This window comes from Globicephala melas, chromosome 4 (genome assembly GCF_963455315.2).
Source record: "Globicephala melas chromosome 4, mGloMel1.2, whole genome shotgun sequence".
In the NCBI taxonomy this organism is placed as follows: Eukaryota; Metazoa; Chordata; class Mammalia; order Artiodactyla; family Delphinidae; genus Globicephala; species Globicephala melas.
Genome location: NC_083317.1, coordinates 71,034,348 through 71,058,133, shown reverse-complemented (window position 1 = coordinate 71,058,133; position 23,786 = coordinate 71,034,348). Strand labels below are relative to the sequence as shown.

Sequence of the window (23,786 nt, the reverse complement as noted above, 5' to 3'; positions counted from 1 at the left end):
GCAGAACCATTCCTACCAGCATGTAAGAGGGTTCTAAATATTTCCATGTCCTTGCCAACATTTGTTATTATCTATCATTTGATTTTAGACATTCAGATGCAGGTGAAGTGGTATATCTCACCATGGTTTTGACAGTTTTTGTATTAACCTTGTATCTCGTAATCTTGCTAAAATTCACTTACTACTTTTAGTAATTTTATAGATTACTTAGGATTTTAGAGTTTCTTTCCAGTCTTTAAACCTTTTCTTTTTCTTCTTTATTATAATGGCTAAGACCTTCAGTTCTGTGTTGAGAGCATGTTTGCTTGCCTTGTTCCCAGGCTTGAGGAGAAAGCATTAAGTTTTTCACCATTAAGCATGATGTTAGCAGTAGGTTGTTTTTATCAGATTGAGGAAGTTCCCTTCTATTTGTAATTTGCTGAGAATTTTTATTTGTTGCATTTTGTCATTGACATAAGAATCTTTGGAACTGAAGATAAGAATTTCTGTATGGAAGGAAATTCGACCAAATTTATTTTGCTGATTTTTATTTTATTTTGTCACTTGTTACTTTCCTTTCAGAAATGAAGTATAATTGGGGTGCTTTTTCTGCTATTAATCAAAACCAGATTTTGATTTGAATTTGATTTAAGTATTTGTAATGAACTCAGAAATTAAAGAAAATTTGTTTCAAAATATTCACAAATCTAAATAACTTTTATCAGAGGCATCACTAGAGTTGGTGGCAGTGTTTGCAGACCCTAAAAATAATTCAAATAGAGAAATCTTTGGGTATATACTTGTAAGCATTATAGCGTATGTGTTTTATATAGTACATAATATTATAATGGTTAGGAGATAGGGTTTCTGAGTCAGTTTCAATTCTAAAGCTGCAAGTAGGCAACTTAACTAACTTCTCTAAACTTCACTAAATTCACCTATTTCATATGGTGTTTGTTAGAATTAAAGGAGTTCATACATATAAATATTCAGGAAATGTTAGCTGTTTTTACTATGAATCACCATTATGATCACGTTATTGTTCCAAAGCAAATGTGGCTTACAGGCAAGTTGTTAATTTTTGTTTTGTTTCGTTTTCTCTAGACAGGGATGACTTTAAATGAGCGATTTGGGATCCTGAAGGAACAAAGAGCCACTCTCACTTTCAACAAAGGAGGAAGCCGCTTTGTAACTGTGGGATAGGTCCCATGTCAAAGGGACTTTTGAGTGATGACTCTTTTAAAAATCGAATTCTTTGAAGAGTGCATCACAGAAATTCAAGAAACTTTATTTCAAAATATTCACAAGGCTAAATAACTCTTATTTTTTATTTTTGAAGTTGTTGTTTTTTTTTAACATGTATAAATAATGCCCTGAAAGAAAAACAGGGACTATACCTATATGTTCTTAAAGATTTCATGGTTGGCCCAGACAGAACAATTCTCTATTTGACTTCTTTGGTTTCTCATGCAGCAGAAAGAAGGCGGAAAGATAGAAATTGATTATTTTTATGATAGTGGTATTTAGGATCTCATCACCTTTGCCCATTGTTTCACACTTTGCCATGGTAAATCTTGGTCTTCAGGATTTGAAGTAGGTCCCTTTGTTGCTGTCACTTATTCTTTAATAGTGTTGATGTAATAAGTGCAATTGACTTTTCTTCATTAGGGATATAAAAAAATTATTAGAATTCCAGTTTGGGGGTTTAAGGTTTATGGGAATATCTGAACTTGGTTCATTTTTCAAATGTTAGGTTAATCCTCCAGAGTTTAAGGATTAAGTAAATTAAGGATTAAGTAAATCCTTAATGCTGAACTTTTAACAAGAAATGTGACTCTAGGCATAGGCTCAGTTTAAAATGTTAGTGTTTTTAGTGTTTGAAAGCTATAAATGGGTGTTTACAAGGTTATCTGATAGAGAGCCTCCTCTGAGGAAAGTCTAGTGTAAAAATCTGATAATTTGTGTTTAGGAAATGAAGAAAGCATGAGAGGAAGTAGCAGGTGGAAGACAGGTAACTGAGGAGAAAAACTTTAAAACCTAGGTCACAGGTATACTGTTTGGATTTAGTGTAGTCTTGAGTCTAGTGTCCACAAAGAATTCTTCAAATGATATTTATAATTATAATTTTAAAATGGATTGAGTCCCTTAAATATTTTGATAGTAAAATTAGCCATAAAGCCCTAGACTTCTTTTTAGAGAAGTTAAACTTTAAGTTTGCTAAATTAAACAGTATACAGCTCTAAAAATAAAAATGTATATGTCACCAGGTAAAAAGTGCAAAATGATAATAGAGTTACATTATAACCTTGTTTTGTACCTTTGCTTCTGATTTCTTGTATAAAGTTCAGGTATTTAGGGTGAGAAGAGGGTTTTCCCCCCACACTCTGGAGGGTTAGGAGGAGTTAGTTCGTTGTGCCAAGCTAGTGCTAAACGTCCTTAGATGGTTGTAAATTATAAGTTAGGGTATAATGCCAAAACGCAGCAAAATAGACTACACGTTACAAGTTTGGTCATTTTGAAGCTTAACTTTTTGGTTTGCTATAATGTTGAAACCTCTAAGTAGGTGTTAGTTTCCAAACAGTGTATTATTAGTGTTGATTTTCCCTGTTAAAAAAACACGAAACATTAAGTCATGGCTCCTGCCTGCTTTGCGGTGTGTACTAGACTTCATTGTTGTCTCTCATGCTCCTTGGGTTACTTGGTTTATGCTAGCCACGGAAAGCTATCAATAACAGTTTCCTGCTTATACCAAAGAATTAAATCTGATCCTTAATATCTGGTATTTTGCTTGTAAGTCTACTGATAAGGGATTATTGGAAGCCAGTCATACAATTTGAAAGTAAACTGTAGTCTCTCCATAGGCTGAGGACTCAGTGCAAAACGTTTTTGCAAATATGAATGCTTAGATTCGATCTATGAACAATACATTTTAGACTGGTTGAGAATTACTGGTAACTTATTTTGAAGCAAAGGAAAAACAACTGAGCACGAGTTTGCTGTCTTTAGAACAGTTTGTGAAAATATGGTATAAAGATGTTTTCGTTTTCTTGTTATTTTAAATATTATTGTACAGAGCTATTATTAATGCCTTTTTTTAATCTTAAAAATTGCCCCAAATATTGATATTAAGTGTATCAAACAAAGTGTCTTTGGTATATTAAACTTTTGCTCTTCATGCATCTGTAATTCATTTTCTTTTTAAATACAGAATCTTGCCTTTGTTACAGCCAAATTAAAATTCTTGAGTGCTAACATGTTGTATGTAAACAAAAGAATATGCTTTTTTGGAGGAAAATTTTCCCTTCTTGGAATGTGGTTATAATTATCCTTTTTCAGTTCTTAAAGCTTTTTTTTGTTTTTTTAACAGGATGCAACTTAAATTTCCCTTTGCATCAAGGTGTATCCAAAACATTGATGCAGTGCATCACAAAATGAAAGTTTATATTTAATAAGGAGATGCTTTACACTGTACTTTTTGGCATTTTTTGGAAAAGTTGCATTTAGATTTATTCTGAAGCTGTTCATTTTTAACAAATAAAATATTACAGGTCTTACATGGTTTATTCTTAGCTATAAAGATTGAGTTGTGGTTTTTAGATTGTTCTGTGTTACAAAGAAGTTTGTAATGACTATAATTTTTAGGGTTTGAAAAGCTACCTACCAATTAAATTGGTAAATCAATCTAGACTCATATTGACCTCCCACTGACTACCTTTTGACTATTTCATTCATAGCTCCAACAGGAAGTAGCCAGGAGGAGTTAGAATAGAGAATTGAATTTACTTAGAATGCAGTATATTAGGCTGAATGAGCCTTTAGAGATCATCCAGCTTAACCCCTCTTTTTACATCTTGGTTCAGTGAGACCCAACTTTTCAAGACTTGTGTGTGGTAGAGTCACTTTTTAAGCTCAGATCTTTTAATTATCAGTTCATAATAAACTTCCTGTGAATTGAACACCCACAGAAAGTAGTGGAATTGTGTGCGGCTTGTCAGATACCTAAGAATTGGTAGTAGCCATGCTTTAGCCTTTGTAGCACTGTAAGTAAATACACTCGCCAGTGATGATTATGAGATTTCATCACTTTGGTATTCCAGTTAGGTAGACCTATTAGAAAAGGCCAGTGCTCCTAATCAAACATTATGTATTTTTTTCTAATAGGCATAAACTTTGCCACAATTTTAATTATAAATTATATGATTAATTATAATCATAAAATACTTCTGGGCTTCCCTGGTGGCGCAGCGGTTGAGAGTCCGCCTGCCGATGCAGGGGACACGGGTTTGTGCCCCAGTCCGGGAAGATCCCACATGCCGCGGAGCCTGCGCGTCCGGAGCCTGTGCTCCGCAACGGGAGAGGCCACAACAGTGAGAGGCCCGCGTACCGAAAACAAAAAAACACTTCTAAGTATGAAGAAACTTAGACTTTATTGCCCAGTGGTTATTTTTTGTTATAATAGATACGTATATCATATTTTGCTGTCAATAGCTTTGTAATTCACACAGCATACACAGTGTCAGGGTTACTTTTGTTCTGATTTATATTACTCTAAGGAGATAAGAGGAGAGGAAATAGCTGACTTTGCACTACAGAGAATGAATACCATACATTCTGAATGCAGGCAGTATTAGAGCAGAAAATGATTCCTTTATTTGTGATCAGTCTACCTTCAAAGTTTCATCAGAATTACATGATTACTTGTTTTTTGCCACTGTAAAAAAAATGAAGCATGTGATTTAAGCTTTCCTTAAAATCAGGTTCTTTTTGCATAATCAGTTTGGAGTTAGCCCCTTTTTAGAAATGATAACAAAAAACCCAAAGCATTTACAACAAGAATTTTGGACTATTGCAGACCATTAATAGGGATTTAAAGATTTGTTTATAAATTGTTGGCTTCGGATGTTTTTTTCCCTGCCATTACAGTTTACTTTCTATCTGAAATCTATTCAGCTAAAAGCTTGATAAAACAAGGAAATGTGATACCATTCTGGAACTGAAATTCCTTTTTCTCAATGTATTTGGATGAGGTTTACTATTGTTTAAAGATGAATAGGAAAACTGTTTCCCTAGTGTGTATGTGTTTAATTTCTACTTCCACTTCTGTTTTCCTCTAAGAAGAAAATCACATTGTCTAAATTTTCTTGTATAAAGTTTTAAAAAGTCAACTATTAGTGATTCTTATTAAAGGAGTCAGAAAGGGTAAGACCAAACATTTATTGAATATATTCAACAAACCAGTTTCTGTGCTTTATATTTGAAGAGAATGGGATTGACCAAGATTTTAATCCTACTGCTTTGAGTTTATAAAGTGAGACCTTAAAGGAGTAGCCATAATATATTTCTAGTGAGTGAAGGTAGGGAAAGGACTTTATTTCTGCATGATGGGAGATGCAGAGCTGGAGAGAGTTACTGAGATTGGAGTGAAACTCTTGTCCCTAGTGTTCAATGAGTAAACTTTCAGCCTGTAAAATACACAAGAAGAAGCAGGGAAGTTCTCTATATTATTCCTAACATTCAGTAACCCCCATTGCCTATTTTTTCATCTCCTGCTTCCAGACCACAGAGCAGTAGTGGAATAAGTTATAAATCCTTGTATCCCTTTTGCTCACAGCCCTTTTTTTTTTTTGCGGTACGCGGGCCTCTCACTGTTGTGGCCTCTCCCGTTGCAGAGTACAGGCTCCGGACGCGCAGGCTCAGCGGCCATGGCTCACGGGCCCAGCCGCTCTGCGGCATGTGGGATCTTCCCGGACCGGGGCACGAACCCGTGTCCCCTGCATCGGCAGGCGGACTCTCAACCACTGCGCCACCAAGGAAACCCCCTCACAGCCCTTTTGCAGCTGTTTCTCATCACTTCTTTTATTCATCACTAGACTCTGGTGAATGCCCTACAATGACTCCATTTCCTTTACCTCATTCTCACAAGATGATCTTGTCCCTTGCTTTATGTAGAATATTGAGGGAGTAGGATGAGAATTCCTTCATATTCTACCTTTACTTTGTAGATGAAACTACAAATCCTTAGAAGGCTCAAAATTAACTTCTTGATCTATCTTTTCTTCCAGCCTTTATGTAGGACTATTTCTCATATATTAATAATAGTATATATATAGCATCTTCATTTTTCTTGTATCCACAGGCCTCTGTTTTGGCCTTCAAATATCTACACACTTAATGTCTACAGATATTTTGGCCTTAATGAGACCCTGTTCTCAAAAATTGTAATTCTTTTTTCTCCCAACCTCCTCTGCTGTATTAGCACATAAACTCCTATTGATACACTCAGTCTAGGATATGGAAGATAATTATATAGAGTTAAACATATTAAGAACCTTAAAATCTAATTGGCTAGACAAAGTGACAAAAGTCTATAAACTTGGTCAGAAGTTCAGAGACCAGGATTAGCATGGTATGTTGTAATTACAATGAGATGTGCAGGTAGATAGGAAGAATGAGGCCATATTATAGAGAATTTGTCAGAAGAATTTGGTGTAAATGTGGAAGGTAATAGGTAATCAAATATAGATGACATCTGTGCATTTTAAATATCTGACAACTTTCTATAGCATTGTAACATTAATATGGAATATATGGTTATGCTTTTAATTATTGTGGTTGAAATAGCTCTAAAAAAATATAAAATGAGGACCTGCTCTTTAAATAGCCTAAAGTCTTTCTAAGAGTAAAAGAACAATTTTAGGAGTCCAGAATAACAGAAACCAACTCATGCATTGGATAAATGTTACTTGCCAGGGATGATCATGTTCATAAGAGACATTGAATGAGGAACTTGTCGATGAGGAAACTAGAGCAGAGTATCAAGAATTCACAGAACAGGGCTTCCCTGGTGGCGCCGTGGTTAAGAATCTGCCCGCCAATGCAGGGGACACGGGTTTGAGCCCTGATCCGGAAGATCTCACATGCCGCGGAGCAACTAAGCCTGTGCGCCACAACTACTGAGACCTGTGCTCTAGAGCACGTGAGCCACAACTGCTGAGCCCGCATGCCACAACTACTGAAGCCCATGCGCCTAGAGCCTGTGCTCCACAACAAGAGAAGCCACCGCAATGAGAAGCCTGCACATGGCAACAAAGAGTAGCCCCTGCTCGCCACAACTAGAGAAAGCCCACGCACAGCAACAAAGACCCAACGCAGCCAAAAATTAATTAATTAAAAAAAAATTTCACAGAACAACTCTCCGAGCAACCAATACTAATCAGCTTTGGCACCGAGATTAAACATTTTTACAATCTTTTCCATGTAGGAGTTGGGTAAGTGCTAATGAAGGTTTCATTGAAGAGCCCGACCTTGAATAATGGACCGGATCTCTCTAACCTTATTTTCTTTCACTCTCTGACATGAACTTTTTGGCCTGTGGCAATGTTCTCCACAAGAACCATTATAAATCATACCTGGATGTGTTCATGCTGATATTCCTTTAAATTTAGAGTATTGCTCTCACCTTCCAGCCTTTCTTCAGGTTTGTTTCAAAACCTCATTCGACGTACAAGATTGCTTTTCTCTGAATTCTGATGGCTAATACCCACCACTTCAACTTAGCCCTTTTTGTGGTTTTAATCTCTAATTGGCTTATTTGTCTGGATTTCATAATTACATAATAATCTAGGAAAAACTGACAGTCTATTTCCCACAGAAAATACTAGTTGATTGTAGGGGAAATTTACATCATTTAGCAGGAATGGCTTAAATGTGTGAAAGAAACAAGAATATGCTGAAGACTGGTTGCAGTATATGTAAGGTCTAATTGGTTTAAAATGAAGTGGTGGGAATTTCCTGGTGGTCCAGTGGTTAGGACTCCACTGTTTCACTGCAGAGGGTGCGGGTTCAATCCCTGATCGAGGAGCTAAAATCCTGCAAGCCACGTGGCGTGGGCAAAAATTTTTTTAAAATTTTTTAATCAAATGGAGTGGTATTTTCTACTTTTTCAGTAACTGAATGATTAAAAAAAAAACTTCAGTTCTATATTTCCCACATGTAGATTATGATCAGATCATTTTCTCTTCCTTAATTTTGGTCCCAAACTAAAATTTTAGACTTCAATGCCGTTCACCCAGCTTTGTTCAACAAAATTTTGCTTAAAGAACAGGTACTATTAGGGTGTTTGTTTTATTTTCCTTAAGAAGCTATTTTGTACAAGGAAGAAGGTTTATACAACCCTTTCAATGAGAATTATGAAGTTTGGGACCCAGGTTAACACTTCTTTTTCCCTCAGGCAATAATAGTTAATAAATCCACAAGTCTCCATTAGGATCATTTGGCTTATAGAATGACAGAAGTCGAACGTTTCTCCTCTCACTGCCAAAGTTTCTGGCAGCAACGGTGTTAAGCCTTAATATTTACTCTAATCCTCCAGTGTTGAGGAAGGAAGGTAGAGAAATTCTGGTGAGAACAGTTGTCTGGAAGATTTTTTGTTGAGGCATGTTAGAAAGGCTGCTGGGAGCCTAGAGTAGGGAGCTGCTCCAGATTTGTGAGTTCCGTTTTAATTTCCCTTGGAAACCTCACGTGGGCGGAGGCCAGCGCCTGGATGTGCGGGGCTGCACTGAAGCCCTGCCCATCAAGGGACCCGTCCGGGGTCTGTAAGCCCCTTTCCCCGCCCACCCATCATCTGGCCGCGCATGCGCTGAGCCGGCGGGCCGGAGAGTTGTCGGCTGGGAAATGGCGGCCGCGGGCTTGGTCGCTGTGGCTACTGCTGCAGAGTACTCTGGCCCAGTAGCGTCGGGAGGTAACCTCTCCGTTGTTAACTGCGGCCCGAACTCCGGGGCAGGCCCAGGTCCTGGCCCGGGCTCATGGAGCCGCTCCCTCGACCGAGCGCTGGAGGAGGCGGCGGTAACCGGGGTGCTGAGCCTGAGCGGCCGGAAACTGAGGGAGTTTCCCCGGGGAGCGGCCAACCACGACCTGACGGACACCACCCGGGCGGGTGAGTGGGGTGGGGGGTATCCCTGCCAACAGGAGGCCCGGGGCGCGGTCGGAGGCCGCCGCAGCCGATGCGGAGAATCGCGGGTCGTTACGTTAACTGGTCCCATTACTCCTGGTCTGGACCCAGGTACCGGGGAGAAGCCGACTGCCCCAACCCACCCAGCCCTGGGGCCTGCGGGCCAGACCCCGAGCCTGGGGCGAGGCGGACAGCAGCATCTCTTGAGAAAGAGGGCCATAGGGGACTGATGGGGAGTGTTTTACTCTCTTAGAAAATTAACTTGTGCCGCTGCTGAGGTAGACCCTTGCTCCGCCCCGGTTTTTGCAGGCCCTTTCGTATTGGGGATGCCAAATTGACTTTACTAAGATTTAGGTTTGTAGCACGCTCTTAATCGGAGTCGCATTGGTCGCTGCATTGTCAGGAAAGCATGACTCCCGCATAGGCGTTTTTTTTCAAGAGTTGTTGTTTTTAGTGTGAACCCGAACGCTTTAACTTTTCTTTCTCCCCTTCGTCTAGGTGACTTACCAAATGTACTTGCAAAAATAACGAGAGCCCACCTTCAGACTCTCACTCCTTTCCTCTTTCCTCAGGCCCCCTTAAAAAAAGTTGAAGGAAGAAAACTGTCTAGAAAAGATGCGTAGGTTGCCTACCGTATCTGTATTTAATGCTTTTTAAAAACAAACATCAGTTTGCCTTATACATATTTTTTTAACACAGAAAAGAAAATAAATTAGGTAGTATTTGGTTTTCTTAGTTGTAGAGAACAGTGTCTGGTTACTGAGGTGTTCAATATAATATGTTTCTCTTGTGTTTAAAATATAGCTTTCTCGGGGAGTAGATTAAAAACAGTCAATCCCCTTATATGTAGTGTGGTATGATGTAATTATTTTCATATACCTTTCCTAAGGTGTTAACTTCTATGTTTGTGCACTCATTAAAGATTGCTAAGTATTACATATGATTCACTTATTTTAGAAAGATAAGCAAAACTGTTACACTACTTCAAGAAACTATTCTTTCCAAAGAAACTTTTGCTCTAGTGTAAAATGGAAGGAATCAAATACCTATTTGTTTAATCTTTTTGGAAACAGTTGTACTGAATATAGTTTGTATTTTTTAGTGAATGACATTACGATTAAATTTTCTTGCTGATGTAAATATGAGCAGCCACTTGGCTTTTGCATGTATTCTGAGAGACAACATCTAAAATTGTCATTCATACCCCACATTTCGCGATTTTGTTCAGGAGATGGCTATATGGCATATGACTGTTCAGGAGATGGATAGCATAGTGATTTCATATGGGCATGAGTCATTTCAGTATTAGTACATTAAGCGTGGAGTTAAAGAATATGTTGATCACAGGAGTTTATCTGGCTCACTATCTTACCTGCTTTTAAATAGTTCTAGGACCAGTGTGTTTCGCCTTTAAGAAATATTTTTTTAACTAACAAAACGCAAAGGCATTTATGAAGAATAATAAGTAATCTCAATGAATTTTTTTCCTTACTATGCCCTGAATTTTTAATTTGTTATTATCCACACTTATTTTTATTACTTTAATAGTTTCTTTATAAACCAAATTTTTTGTTGGCTGACATTTTATCTGGCCAGAAAAAGTGTAGAGGGGAAGAAAAAGATTACAAGGTACTTTATAACCTATTAGACTAGATTAATTTCTAGCATGTTAGAAATATCACTTATTAAGTGTAAGAAATTTTTGGCAGACCTTGGTGAGTACAAAAATACTGAAATATTCTCTGAATTGTTTTAAAGAGGTGATTTGATGTGGATAACATCATTGATTGAGTTTTCACTGTTTACTATTCATTGGTAGGTGTTTAAAATACATTGCCTTGTTAAATGCTTAACAACCAATGGATTAAATATTATTATCCCTCATTTACACATGAGGAATCACTCAGAATTTACAGATGAGTCACTCAGAAAGAATCATATAAATAATATTAGTGGCAGAATTTCAGCCCAGTTCCATCTTACTCTTTTCTCTCCACCAAGCCACACGGCCTTTTTACGTACAGATAGATATTACCATTCCTGTTTTTACAGATAGTGAAACCAAGGTTGAGAGAGAAAGATAATTTGCTCAAAGACCTGTAGCTAAAGGCCAAGGAAGGTGTTGTTAGCCGGGATTTGAGCCTAACTGAAATCCTGTTTGAGGTAACTCCAAAACCATAGACTACCTGTTACACAGGGTACTTTGAATTCAGACCCAACTTTTGTTAGCTAAAATGTTTTGTTTGGGCCCTATAGAAAATTTAAAGCCAAAAAAATTATTTGAATGTTATATTAAACTTGCCACACGGTCTGTTCTTTCCTAATGTATAGAATGTATCTGGTAGAGCTGCTGTCCTTACATTTTAAGAAACAGCACATATTACCCATACCATTTATAACTTGACATGATTAGAATTCATCATGCAGCATTTTTTTGAGGTTTTCCCCTTCTGTTTGTTTTAAAAGGTAGATCTTTAGAAAAAGGGAAATATTTATTTGGGAATGAGTTACTTGATCCAGTGAACAAGGAAAATCTTAAAAGAAATCATGAAAGACTTTTGGGGGCAGAAAGGTTGTAGCTTGGATTTGGGGAGGCAGAAATGAGAAGGAAGGCCATTCCAGGCAGTGGAATGGGTCCCACCCCGACACAAGGGTGTGCACATAAGTCAGGGCTAGCCAGTCAATGTAGTCCATTCCTCTGGCAACAGTGATGGTTCAGAGATAGGCACATTTTCCTGTCAGCACATGAGAGAGTTAATTTTTTATTGGAACTATTGAGAAAGAGGCATGCTTTGAACTCTGGGGTTGCTGAGAGAATAGAATGTGAACCTGGAGCTTGCCAATAAATTGAAAGCAGAGCCAAAAGATGGAAAGAGTGAGGCCAAGTTCTGATGGTAACCTTTGAACTTTTGGATCAATAGCCAGGCCTTAAGTTAGCGGTATCCTTGGACTTTCAAATTATGCAAGCTAATAAAATTCTTTTATTGCTTATTCTGAGTAGACTTTTTGAAACAAAATAGGAGTCCTGACTGATACAGTGAGACTGCTCTTGATGAAGTTGTGGGGAGGTCAGCTTGATCAGAATAAATGGTTGGATTAGAGAATATGAGAGCTACCTTTTGCATTTGAGGCAGCTAGATTGATGATAGGTTTGGAGAGAGGGGGAGTAGTCAACAGTCATTCATTCAACAAACATTTATTGACTAAGGGATTTTCAGGTGTAGATATACAAAGAGGACCAAGACACTCCCTGTCCTCGAAGAACTTAAGGGATCTAATGAAAGAATAAATAGATGTAAAGATTATTTGAATTGTCTAATAATAGCAAAACTTTATGTGTAAGGCATTATGCTAGATGATACAGTGGAAACAAAAACAAGAAGAGACTCTAACCTGTAAGCATTAAAAATCTAGTAATTTGTTTGGCTGGCTGCAATAACAATTCAGGAATGAAAAACAGAGATCACATTGGAAAATAAAAGTGTACAAATGCTGACTGAATTTATTTTTTTAAAAGAGACAGAATGCATCAAGTTGACTGAGCTATTAAACCTGTAGGACTAGGAAGGTGATAATGCTACTGATAATAATAGTGAACATTTATTGAGCTGTTAGCATATTCCAGGTATTGTACTAAGCTGTATATATAAAATGCACATACAAAAACCATGAGTTGTAAGTACTAGTTTTAACCCCATTTTACATATGAAAAAATGTAGACTTGAGATTAATCTGATCAAGGTTACACAGCTAATAAATGACAGAACTGGGATTCAAATTCAGATACATCTGATCCTGAAACTTCTGTTTTTGATAACTAAGCCACTGACAAAGAAGTTTGCTACACAGTTTCTTTAGTTTGCCTGATACCTTTAAGTGTCTGGTAGCGCATCTAGTTAATCTTTAGCAGCAAATAGAAATGTAAATCTGGAACTTTTAAGAGTGAAGTTAGAACTATAGCATAAATTTGAGACAGTCATAATGAAGAGTTTATCTGATTCTTGGAGAAAGAGGGTCACTGGTAACCATGGGGTACACCAGCATTTAAAAAGGCAAGAAGAGGAATCAGCCTGAGAAAAGACCATAAACAAAGTTTTGTAACCAGGCCTGTACTAGAATTAGGAGAATCCTAAAGCCAAAGGAACCGTAGTAACCATCTTAAGTTATTTTACAGATGAGAAGCAGTCTCAAAGATTAAGACTTTGTTTAAGATTATATGTAGTGAAGTGGTGCTGTTTTACAGAAGGCAAATAGGGTCATAGTCGAAGGTGTAAGAAATCTTTTCTGAATGGAAGATCGAAAACAAGGAATCAAGGATTCAGCTTTGGGAAAAAGCCTGTGGTTGATGGCAGACGGGGAAGACTAAGATTACACAAAAAAAGGAAACAAATTGAGATGTAGTGGGTGAGCCAGGGTAACACAGTCTTATTGAAGCCGTGAGCGTTAAGGCTTTAAAGAATTGCGGGGGGTGGGGGTGGGGGCAGAAAAAAAGAACTGGGTACTTATTTCCCATGTAAAGAAGAATGAGGAGTGCCTGAAGGCCATTTAATTTTTCAAAAAAACAATCTGTAAACCACAAAATTATGGTTTTGTTAGTCTTGGAAATATGCACTGGAATGCCAGGTCTTAAGTGGAAATCATATTTTACTTGGATCCTTATTTATGTATATTTTGTATCAACCACAGTATATGTACTGTGAATTTTTCTACAACAGTGCTGTCCAATATGGTAGCTACTAGCCGTAAGTGGTTATTAAAATTAAAATAAGTTAAAATTAAAAAATTTTGTTCCTGGGCTTCCCTGGTGGCGCAGTGGTTAAGAATCTGGCTGCCAATGCAGGAGACATGGGATCAGGCCCTGGTCCAGGAAGATCCCACGTGCCGCAGGGCAACTAAGCCCGTGTGCCACAACTACTGAGCCTGCGCTCTAGAGCCCGTGAGCCACAACTACTGAGCCTGCGTGCTACAACCACTGAAGCCCACGCACCTAGAGCCCACGCTCTGCAATGAGAAGCCACCGCAATGAGAAGCCCGCGCACCGCAACGAAGAATAGCCCCCGCTCACCGCAACTAGAGAAAGCCTGTGCGCAACAATGAAGACCCAACGTAGCCAAAAATAAATAAATAAATAAAATAAATTTTTAAAAATTAAAAAAAAATTTGGTTCCTTAGTTGTACTAGCCACATTTCAGGTGCTTAGTAGCCACATGTGTCATATTGGACAGCACATTAGACAGACCTATTGTCTGTTATGTTGGACAGCACAAATAATAGAATTTTTTCATCACAGAAAGTTATATTGGACAGTGATGTTGGGGCATACTGCCCTGAATAGAATTGAAATTTTCTTCTGCATTATTTATTTTATAAGTCATACTTCTTTGGGCAGTGTCTTTCTATATCCGTGAATACAATAAGCCACCATGGTCACTAGAAATGAAAACACCTAAATATGTTTGAGAAGGCCAGAGGCAAAGGGAGGAGGTAGCAGCAAATGGGGGCTCAATCATAATTACAAGATCTTTGCTAGCATCTCAGGGCTGGGAGGGGATATATAATTTTTTCTTTTAGAAATATCTTGTTAAAGGCTGCTGTTAAAGCATGTCATCTTTGTTAATAGGGGCATTAACTATATATCTGACACATTTATCATCCACTGAGTATTATGTGTTCAAATCAGGAAGCTTCTAAGAGCCTTAGCAATAAGAGAAGAGTAGAAAACACCAAAGCTAATTTTATTTGATTAATCAGACTTTCAATTTAGTATACTTAAAAATCATTCCTTCCGATATTAAGAGTTGTACATGCTCATTGTAGTACAAAAAGTTATAAAGAAGACACTAAAGATCATTTGTAATTCCACTTACCAGAGACAACTGGTAATGAAGCCTGGTTTGAAGTCTTCAGACTTTTTCTTCATGAAATATACATTCTCGGGGCTTCCCTGGTGGCGCAGTGGTTGAGAGTCCACCTGCCAATGCAGGGAACCACGGGTTCGTGCCCCGGTCCGGGAAGATCTCACATGGCGCGTAGCGGCTGGGCCCATGAGCCATGGCCGCTGAGCCTGTGCGTCCGGAGCCTGTGCTCCGCAACGGGAGAGGCCACAACAGTGAGAGGCCCGCGTACAGACAAAAAAAAAAAATGTATATATATATACACACACACACACACACATTCTCACTTTTTAAAAACTAAAAATGGGATCATACAAAGGCTGTTTTATCATCTAATATTTTTTCACTACATGAGATACAATATCAGAAAATATAGATCTGTAGCATAATTTTTAATAGTAGTCCACTATAGATATACTGTCTTTTTTTTTTTTCTTTTTTTGCAGTATGCGGGCCTCTCACTGTTGTGGCCTCTCCCGTTGCGGAGCACAGGCTCCGGACGCGCAGGCTCAGCGGCCATGGCTCACGGGCCCAGCCGCTCCGCGGCACGTGGGATCTTCCCGGACCGGGGCACGAACCCGTGTCCCCTGCATTGGCAGGCGGACTCTCAACCACTGCGCCACCAGGGAAGCCCTATACTGTCTTTTAATTGACCCTCGTGACACACTTCGGGATTGTTTCGACTCTCACCATTACAAATGATATTGCTGAGAGTAAGTTAGTGCGTATGTCTTTGCAGACTTGTTTAATTATTTCCTTAGGATAAATTCCTAGAAATATAACTGATTGGTTAAAAGATGCATAGTTTTAGGGTTTTTTTTAATACAGATTGTAAAATTGTGCTTCCAAAAGGGTTGTTCAGCTTAGATTTATACCAGTAGTACATGAGTTGTCTTTACTTTGCACCCACTGATTTTATTCTTTTTGATCTGTGTCCGTCTGATAGATGAGAGATAATTTCTCCTTGTTCTGTATTCAGTGCATCTTGAGGAGTGTAATTTTTACTACAATAAGAAAGTAGTATATAAATACAAGGGGAAAATATTCTATTTTTTTCTATGTCCTTTTGTCATAGAACCAGCTGATGACAAACAATCAGAAGCTCTTTGTGCAAGTATATAAACTCCTGTATATTTAATTTGAATTCCTTTGTAATTGTAAGAGTAACACATATTTATTATAGAAAATTTAGAAAAACAAAATACACAAGGTAGAGAAAGGAAAAAAGGAATAATACTACTGCATAGATAAATCACTGTGAACATTTTGACATATTCTTCCAAGTTTTTTTTTAATGCATGTATGTATATATTGAAAAACCTGGTATCAGCTTTTTGTGGTTTGCTTATTTCCACTTCATAGTATATTAGAAATATTATGTCATATCTATTAACATTTTCTTATCATAGAATTGTAATGGTTGCAGAGTATTTAATTGTATCTTTGTACTTAACCAGATCCCTTTTATTGGGCATTTAGACTATTTCTAATTTTTTATTGTTATAAATAATACTATGAACACTTTATATATATAACTCTTTGCTTACATCTCTCATTATTATCTCTTATTGGATAAATTCCTAGAAGTGAAATTGTTCTAACAAATTATATGCAACTTTTAAAATGTTAAGTAAACATAATTTACAAACAAAATTACAAAAGCAGTTACTCATAGAAACAGTGTTGCATATTGTATGTAATTCAACTAGGTTTATAGGCCACCCACAAAAAAAGTAATTTTTTTCTAAACACGAAAGTCAGCTTAACTCACATTTCATACCTCTTTATACCTAAAAACCGTGATCTCCCACATGTCCCTCTCTCTCTCTCTCTGTCTATGAAGAGTGTGTGTTAATGACACAAATTTTTATTGAAGTACCTCTAATCTCAGAGAAGATCTGGGGTATAGAACTTGAAGTTGCCTTAATAGGGAACTTGAAATTTGAAGGCTTGGAATTTTATTAAGAATTCTACCCTATATTATATGTTCATGCTTGTTTTAATACAAATCTGTGGCTTCAAATTACCCACCATTAAGGAAGACCAAACCAAATAAGTTTCTATAATGTTATTCTGTTGCTTTCTGTAATCCACCTCTCCCCCCACCACCCCCAGTATGCTAGTTCCACAAGTATAGATATAATATTGTATATACTACTACTCTTTATAACAAGGTTTCTGTGGAAATACACATATTGAATTGCAATGTGGGATGCTAAGAACACATCTCAGGAAACAACATTTATAACTCCCCTCTTACAGCTTTACCTCCTGTTTGGAATGAGAAATCCTAAAGCTCTAATATAGTCTCATCCACATGCTTCTTCCTTTCTCTTCTGCTTGAGGAACAGCACAATTTTTATATTGTACTGACACAATGGAAGAGACTTAAAAAGATTACTTGTGTCCTTCCCCACCCCCACTCCCCTCCCCTCCTGCAACAGACACATGTTTTATAAAGAGAAGCAGAGACCATGGGGAAGATCATGGCTGTTGGGTATAAAGCCATCTGAAATAAGATGTAAATTTATCTTTGGGGAAAAATCTGACCTCAACTGTACTGGCATTGTTTTTTAAATAGGAAGGGTAAATAGTAGGATGGTGCCTTTAGGAGGGATGAGAAGATGTGTTATAGATCATCACAAAATCAATGTTGAGACTAGAAGAATGGCAGCAGTGTTGGGGCCAAGGATTTGTTTCCTAGGGTTCATTTCCTTTTACCGTGGCTGTATTTGGGGGCTAGATGGTTAATATTATCGCATATTATAACGTGAAATAGGACTTTTAAGTAGTAACATACGTGTTCATTATTTTTTCAGTTCATTTATGAAGCAGTTATTCCACTGAAGCTCGGAAGAAAATATATGGTTAATATGGTAATTCACAAAAGGAACATTATTTTGAGTTCCTAAAGTAGCCAGTGATATCAAATGCAATGCTACTAATTTTAGAATCATAAAACCAGTCCTAAAAATTTAAGGCATTTCCTTACTTTTAACTTTCTCCCTTGCTCCTGTAAATTTGTAGATTTTTATTATTTGAAGGAAATGTTAAACCAAGGATTTTAACTGGTTAAACATATTTCTTACAAAAACTAGGTAATTGAGTTTTTTCATTAAAAATGGGTTTTTAAAAATGACCTACAATCATAGAGAGTGAAAATATAAGCCACAGAGTAAGAGATTTCTAATAAATACAAAAAACAAATGCTATCCAGAATATGTATAGAATTTCTACAAACAAGAAGATAACACAATAGAAAACTAAGAAAACACTTCAACTGGTACTTCACTAAAGAGGAATTACAAATGACCGATAAATATGTGAAAACCTGCTCAATCTCATTAGTAATCAAGGGAATGGAAAATAAAACCAAACTGAGGTACTTCTCACAGATTGACAGTACCAAGTACTAGAAAGAAAGTAGAGTTGTCCCTCAGTATCCTCAGGGGAATGGTTCCAGGACCCTCCACAGATACCAAAATCTACGGATGCTCAATTCTCTTATATAAAGAAGGCATAGTATTTGTATATAACCTATGCACATTCTCCCATATACTTTAATTCATCTCTAGGTTACTTGTAAGATTTAATACAATGTAAATGATGTGTAAATAGTCGCTGGTGCATAGCAGATTCAAGTTTTGCTTTTTGGAACTTTCTGGAATTTTTTCCCCAAATATTTTCAATCCGAGGTTGGTTGAATCTGCAGATGCAGAACCCACAGTTACTGAGGGCCGACTATAGAGAATTGGGGGCACTCATACAGTGCCAGTGGGAGTTGAAACATACTTAGTAAAGTTGAAAATACACATACTTTGTAAGCCAGAAATTCCAGGCTCTGAGGTACATACCCCAGAGAAACTTGTAGAAGTACACCAGGACATATGTATAAGAATGTTCATAACATTGTTCCTATTTGACAAAATAGAAACAATCCAAATGATCATCAATAGAATGGGTAAATCAGTTATGGTATATTTATGTGATTTCACAGCAGTGAAAATGAATAAGCTACAACTGCATGTAATTACATAGATGAACCTTGGAAACATGTTGAGCAAGTGAAGTATATGACACTATATATGCAGCACAAATATATTTAAATAAAGTTCAAAAACAAGCATAATCATTCATAAGTGCTAAAACTAAAAGCGCAAGGAAATGATTGCCATAAAAGTTAGGATAATGGTTACTTGTAGGTGAAAGGGAAAACGTTAGAGGAAAGGAGGCAGTGGGTTAAAGGTGCGTGTATTTCTGAAGTACTGAAAATATTCTTTTTTTTTTCCTTTATAACATTATTTTTTCTATGCCATTTACTTGTTGCTTTTTTTTATTATAAATTTATTTTTGGCTGCATTGGGTTTTTGTTGCTGCATGAGGGCTTTTCTCTAGTTGCAGCTAACGAGGGCTACTCTTCGTTGTGGTACATGGGCTTCTCATTTGCGATGGCTTCTCTTGTTGCAGAGCATGGGTTCTAGGTACGTGGGCTTCAGTAGTTGGGGCACGTGGGCTTCAGTAGTTGTGGCTCGTGGGCTCAGTAGTTGTGGCTCATGGGCTCCCTAGAGCACAGGCTCAGTAGTTGTGGCGCACGGGGTTAGTTGCTCTGCGGCACGTGGGATCTTCCGCGACCAGGGCTTGAACCTGTGTCCCCTGCATTGGCAGGCAGATTCTTAACCACTGTGCCACCAGGGAAGCCCGAAAATACTCTCTTCTTTAACCTACATTCATCACCTATATGGTTGTTCACTGTATACTTATGTTAAAAATTGTATATTTATGGTTTATTTACTTTTTTCATGTACTTCTTTATTTAGGCTTACTTATTCATTCTTAACTCGTGTATTACTCATAGCACCTCTTCTTTTTTACCTTCTCTTTTTCCATCTCCTCTCTTTACCATCCCCCTTCCCCAGTCAGGCACTTTTCTTGCTTCACAAAGAACAGTATTTTTTACTGTCACAATGAACAATATTGTCTTTTTTCATACTAGATTGGGAGCTTCTTAAAGAAGGTATATTAGTTTTCTCTTGCTGAATAAAAAAATCATTATAGACTTAGCAGCTTAAAACAACATTCATTTATTACCTTACATCTCTTTAGGTCAGAAGACTGGACTTAGCTGAGTTATCTACTCATGGTCTTACAAGACCAAAATCAATGTGTTGGCCAGGCTGAACTCTCATCTGGAGTCTTAGGGGAAGAATTTTCCGGATCATTCAGATATTGGCAGAATTCAGTTCCTTGCAGTTATAAAATTGAGGTCCCCATTTCCTTGCTGGTTGTTTTGGGGCTGCTCTGAGGTTCTGGAAGCTATCCACATTCCTACAACATGGCCGCCTCCACCTTCAAGCCAACAGTGGTATGTCCTGCTTGGAATCTCTGACTTCTGCTATCAGCCAGAGGACTTATTTGATGAGATTGGGTCTAGCCAGATTATCTCTCTTTTGTTTAATTCAGAGTCAGTTGATTAGTAATTACTTAATCATATCTGCAAAATCCCTTCTGCCACATAAGGAATGTAATCAGTGTATATTTCATATTAACAGTCCCAGGGATTAGGGTGGGAGATCTTGGGGGCCAATTTAGGATTCTTCCCACCATAGACGGTTTTGTCTCACTTTCTTTTTATTGTACATCACTTAGTACAATACCAAATATCCTTTGAGTGTTTATTGTTTGGATGCGTGGATGGATGGATGGGAGGGTGAGTGAATGAGAGGGCAAAAACAGGAAATGAAGAGCCTATTCTGTTTCTTAGTTTAGGAAAGAGTGACAACTGACTACTGTGTGACTGGGTTTAATGAGGACCCTTGGCGCTTCAATGATACAGTAGGATTCAATCAAAACATTCTCAAGCATAATACCAGTGAATATACTTCCCTTTTATGTCAAAAGTCAGGAATTCAGACCCTCTTTAATTGGTGTCTAGAGGATAAGAGTGATGATGTTATTGATACATGTGCTAAGAGTAAGTACCCCAAAATATAACCAGTAGCAATTGAGAATTTTTAGGTGTTTGAAAATTTTCAAAATAGGACCTTGATTTGGTAATAAAAGAAGTAAAACAAATTTTAAACTCCTTACAGTGAAGTAGGCTTTCCATGTATATTCAGTATTTATAACTTTGATAATTACAAGTTTTTGTAAGGCTCAGATATCCAAGGAGACTCTTAGCCTGGTAAATATGTGATCCTTTTTCTAGATCAATAACATTGTGATTTCTGGTCATCTATTATCAAGTGACAGACCATACTCAAACTTCAGTGTGCATAAAATCCCCCATTGCAATTTTAAAAACATGTACATTCCTGAGTCCAGACCCTAGAGAGTCTTGATTCAGGAGACCTGGGGTGGGGTCCATTAAGCTGCATTTTTAACAAGCAACCTGTTAGTTCTAGGTGCAGTTGGCCTAAGAGCTACCACTTAAGAAATTCTTCTATACACTCTGCTACTTTACTCTAAAATTCATTTAGGAAAATAGTAATTTTTCACTTCCTAAAGATATCTTGATTAGGTAAGCCAAAGATTTTATTCAATTGAAAACAAATTTTTTTAAGTATAAAATACAGACTTTATTTTGCAAAACTGGGTACTTTGATGTAGAATAAACACTTGAAAGGTTGGTTTATTTGTTTTAAAGGTAGTGTCACTGAAGAACTGTGTTGTTACAAATAGATAACCAATTTACATGAAGAAATAAACTATGAAAATTGAGCATGTATGGTTAGTCAGGGTCTTAGTTACGAGCAGCAGAAACCAGCTGTGGTTATGAGTAGCCCACGAAATCTCTGGGAGGACTGGAGAACCAGGCTGGAAGGATAAGTAACCAGGAATAATGCCCAAAATCATGTGCCAGAACTTATCCTGTGAAGACACCACAAGCATTGCCACCTGGGGACAGATACCTCAACTTGCACCACTAGCACCAGTGAATGATAATGGATAACTCTATACCAGCACTGGAGCATTTGCCACCACTACCTGTGAAAATTGGGATGTATTGTTTCCATTCTGCTTTCAGTTCAAGGTTAGGGGAGGATGTGTCTACTTGGGGGAACCTAGATCATGTGCCTGTGCCTCTAGCTGCAAGAGAGTTTGGGAAAGCAAGCATACTGTGTGGCATTTTTCAGCTTCTGTTGAGGTAAGAACTCTGTTTCAGAAAAGGAATAGTGTTTAGATCCTGGGCAGCCTAAAAAAATGGCATGTGTCTAACTACAAGTTGTATTTAATACTAAAATCAGGTAACCAGTCAGGCCTTTAGTGGAGTGTATAATTATCATAATGCACAGTAAGCAATATATATGATGTGACGATAGGTAGTTTACCGATTGTAATTAGTGTAACTTTTCTACAACTAAACGTTCTATTGCTTGGTTCAGTTGGGAGAGGAGGAAAAGATTATTAATTGACTCTTTTCAAGGGGTACCTTCAGTTTTCCTTTTTTTTTTTTTTTTTAATTCTGAGAGTACCCTCAGTGTCTTTTTAAGATCTGAAGGCTGCATTAATTTCAGAAGAAGGATGAACAGTGTTGCCTACCTCCTGTCCTTTCAATTGTCTGCTGTGTCCCAAATCCCAGTACCTAGGGACAGTATTCTATTGTCATTTTCGCCCCATAGTAAGAAATTTTTGACAACAAATGTTTATTTATATATTATGTGCATATACTAATATACTAAAATTATATGTATTATAAAATAGACATGAAACATAAAATTTAAAGGAGAACTTAAGCATAAATAGAAATAAAAGTTCTAATGTTTTTCTTCCACACTCCAGTGGATCATTTGATGTAGCCCCTGGCTAGTAGGCTCACATTCCTCCTTTGAAGACTGCTGTGATTCAGACAGTGATTAGCCTCTTCATGATCTTTCAGTAGGAGAAAGGGAATTTTTTTTTTTTTTTTAATTTTTGGCTGTGTTGGGTTTTCGTTACTGCGCGCAGCCTTTCTCTAGTTGCGGCGAGCAGTCTTCTCATTGCATGGGCTTCTCTTGTTGCGGAGCACGGGCTCTAGGCGTGCGGGCTTCAGTAGTTGTGGCTCGCGGGCTCTAGAGCACAGGCTCAGTAGTTGTGGCGCACAGGCTTAGTTGCTCCGCAGTATGTGGGATCTTCCCGGACCAGGGCTTGAACCCGTGTCCCCTGCATTGGTAGGCAGATTCTTAACCACTGATCCACCAGGGAAGTCCTGGAGAAAGGGAATTTAATGTTAAATATCCGAAAGCACTCTAGGCCCTACTTTGAGGCAATATGGGAAATAAGAGACCATCTGAAGTATGGAACCCAAGGGTAGAGAGCTGTGACCTCTTGAAAAGGAAGGATATTAGAAGACAGAGACTTAAGGAATTTCTTGAAGCGATGCTATAGATGACGAGGGATTCCTTTTATAGCATGTACAAAACAAACCATTGTGTATATGAAGTGGGCTGAGCTGCTCCCATGGATTTGAAGGGGTGGGGTTGAGTAGGGTAGGGGCAATGTTACTTTGGGAGTAAGAAGATGTTTCTCCTCTGACTGCTTTTAAGATTGTTTTCCCTTTGTCTTTGATTTTCTGCAGCTTGATTATGATGTGGCTTTCTTTTTTTTTTAATATTTATTTGGCTGCGTTGGGTCTTTAGTCGCAGCACGCGGGATCTTTCGTTGCCGCGCACAGGCTCTTCATTGTGGAATGGGGGCTTCTCTCTAGTTGTGGCACGTGGGCTGTAGAGTGTGCAGGCTCAGTAGTTGCGGTGCGCGGGCTTAGTTGCCCCGCAGCATGTGGGATCTTAGTTCCCCAATCAGAAATCGAACTTGCATCCCCTGCATCGGAAGGCGGATTCTTAACCACTGGACCACCAGGGAAGTCCCTGATGTGGCTTTCCTTATGTGTCCTACTTGAGGTTTGCAGAGCCTCTTGCATATGTGGATTGAAAAATTCTTGGTTGTTATTTGGTTTCAGTAACACAAGTTTTTCTGTTTTCTTGGTT

At 37.9% G+C, this 23,786-nt stretch overlaps 2 protein-coding genes across 13 annotated transcripts in view; both read left to right on the top strand.

The window, feature by feature from the left end:
• The window catches only part of FYTTD1 (forty-two-three domain containing 1), a 32,434-nt gene extending 29,278 nt beyond the window's left edge, over positions 1-3,156 (top strand). Inside the window, exon 9 of the mRNA XM_030859238.3 lies at positions 1,084-3,156. Within this exon, the coding sequence (XP_030715098.1) occupies positions 1,084-1,182 (99 nt within the window). The 3' untranslated portion in view covers positions 1,183-3,156. The remainder of the gene's footprint in view (positions 1-1,083) is intronic.
• A 5,478-nt stretch (positions 3,157-8,634) lies between these two features.
• LRCH3 (leucine rich repeats and calponin homology domain containing 3) overlaps positions 8,635-23,786 on the top strand; it is a 115,927-nt gene continuing 100,775 nt past the window's right edge. For 11 of the 12 annotated variants that reach the window (XM_060298204.1, XM_030859176.2, XM_030859158.2 and 8 more), the window contains exon 1: positions 8,635-8,914. In XM_060298204.1, the coding sequence (XP_060154187.1) occupies positions 8,653-8,914 (262 nt within the window). In that variant the 5' untranslated portion in view covers positions 8,635-8,652. The remainder of the gene's footprint in view (positions 8,915-23,786) is intronic. The other variant, XM_030859178.2, reaches the window with a different exon arrangement.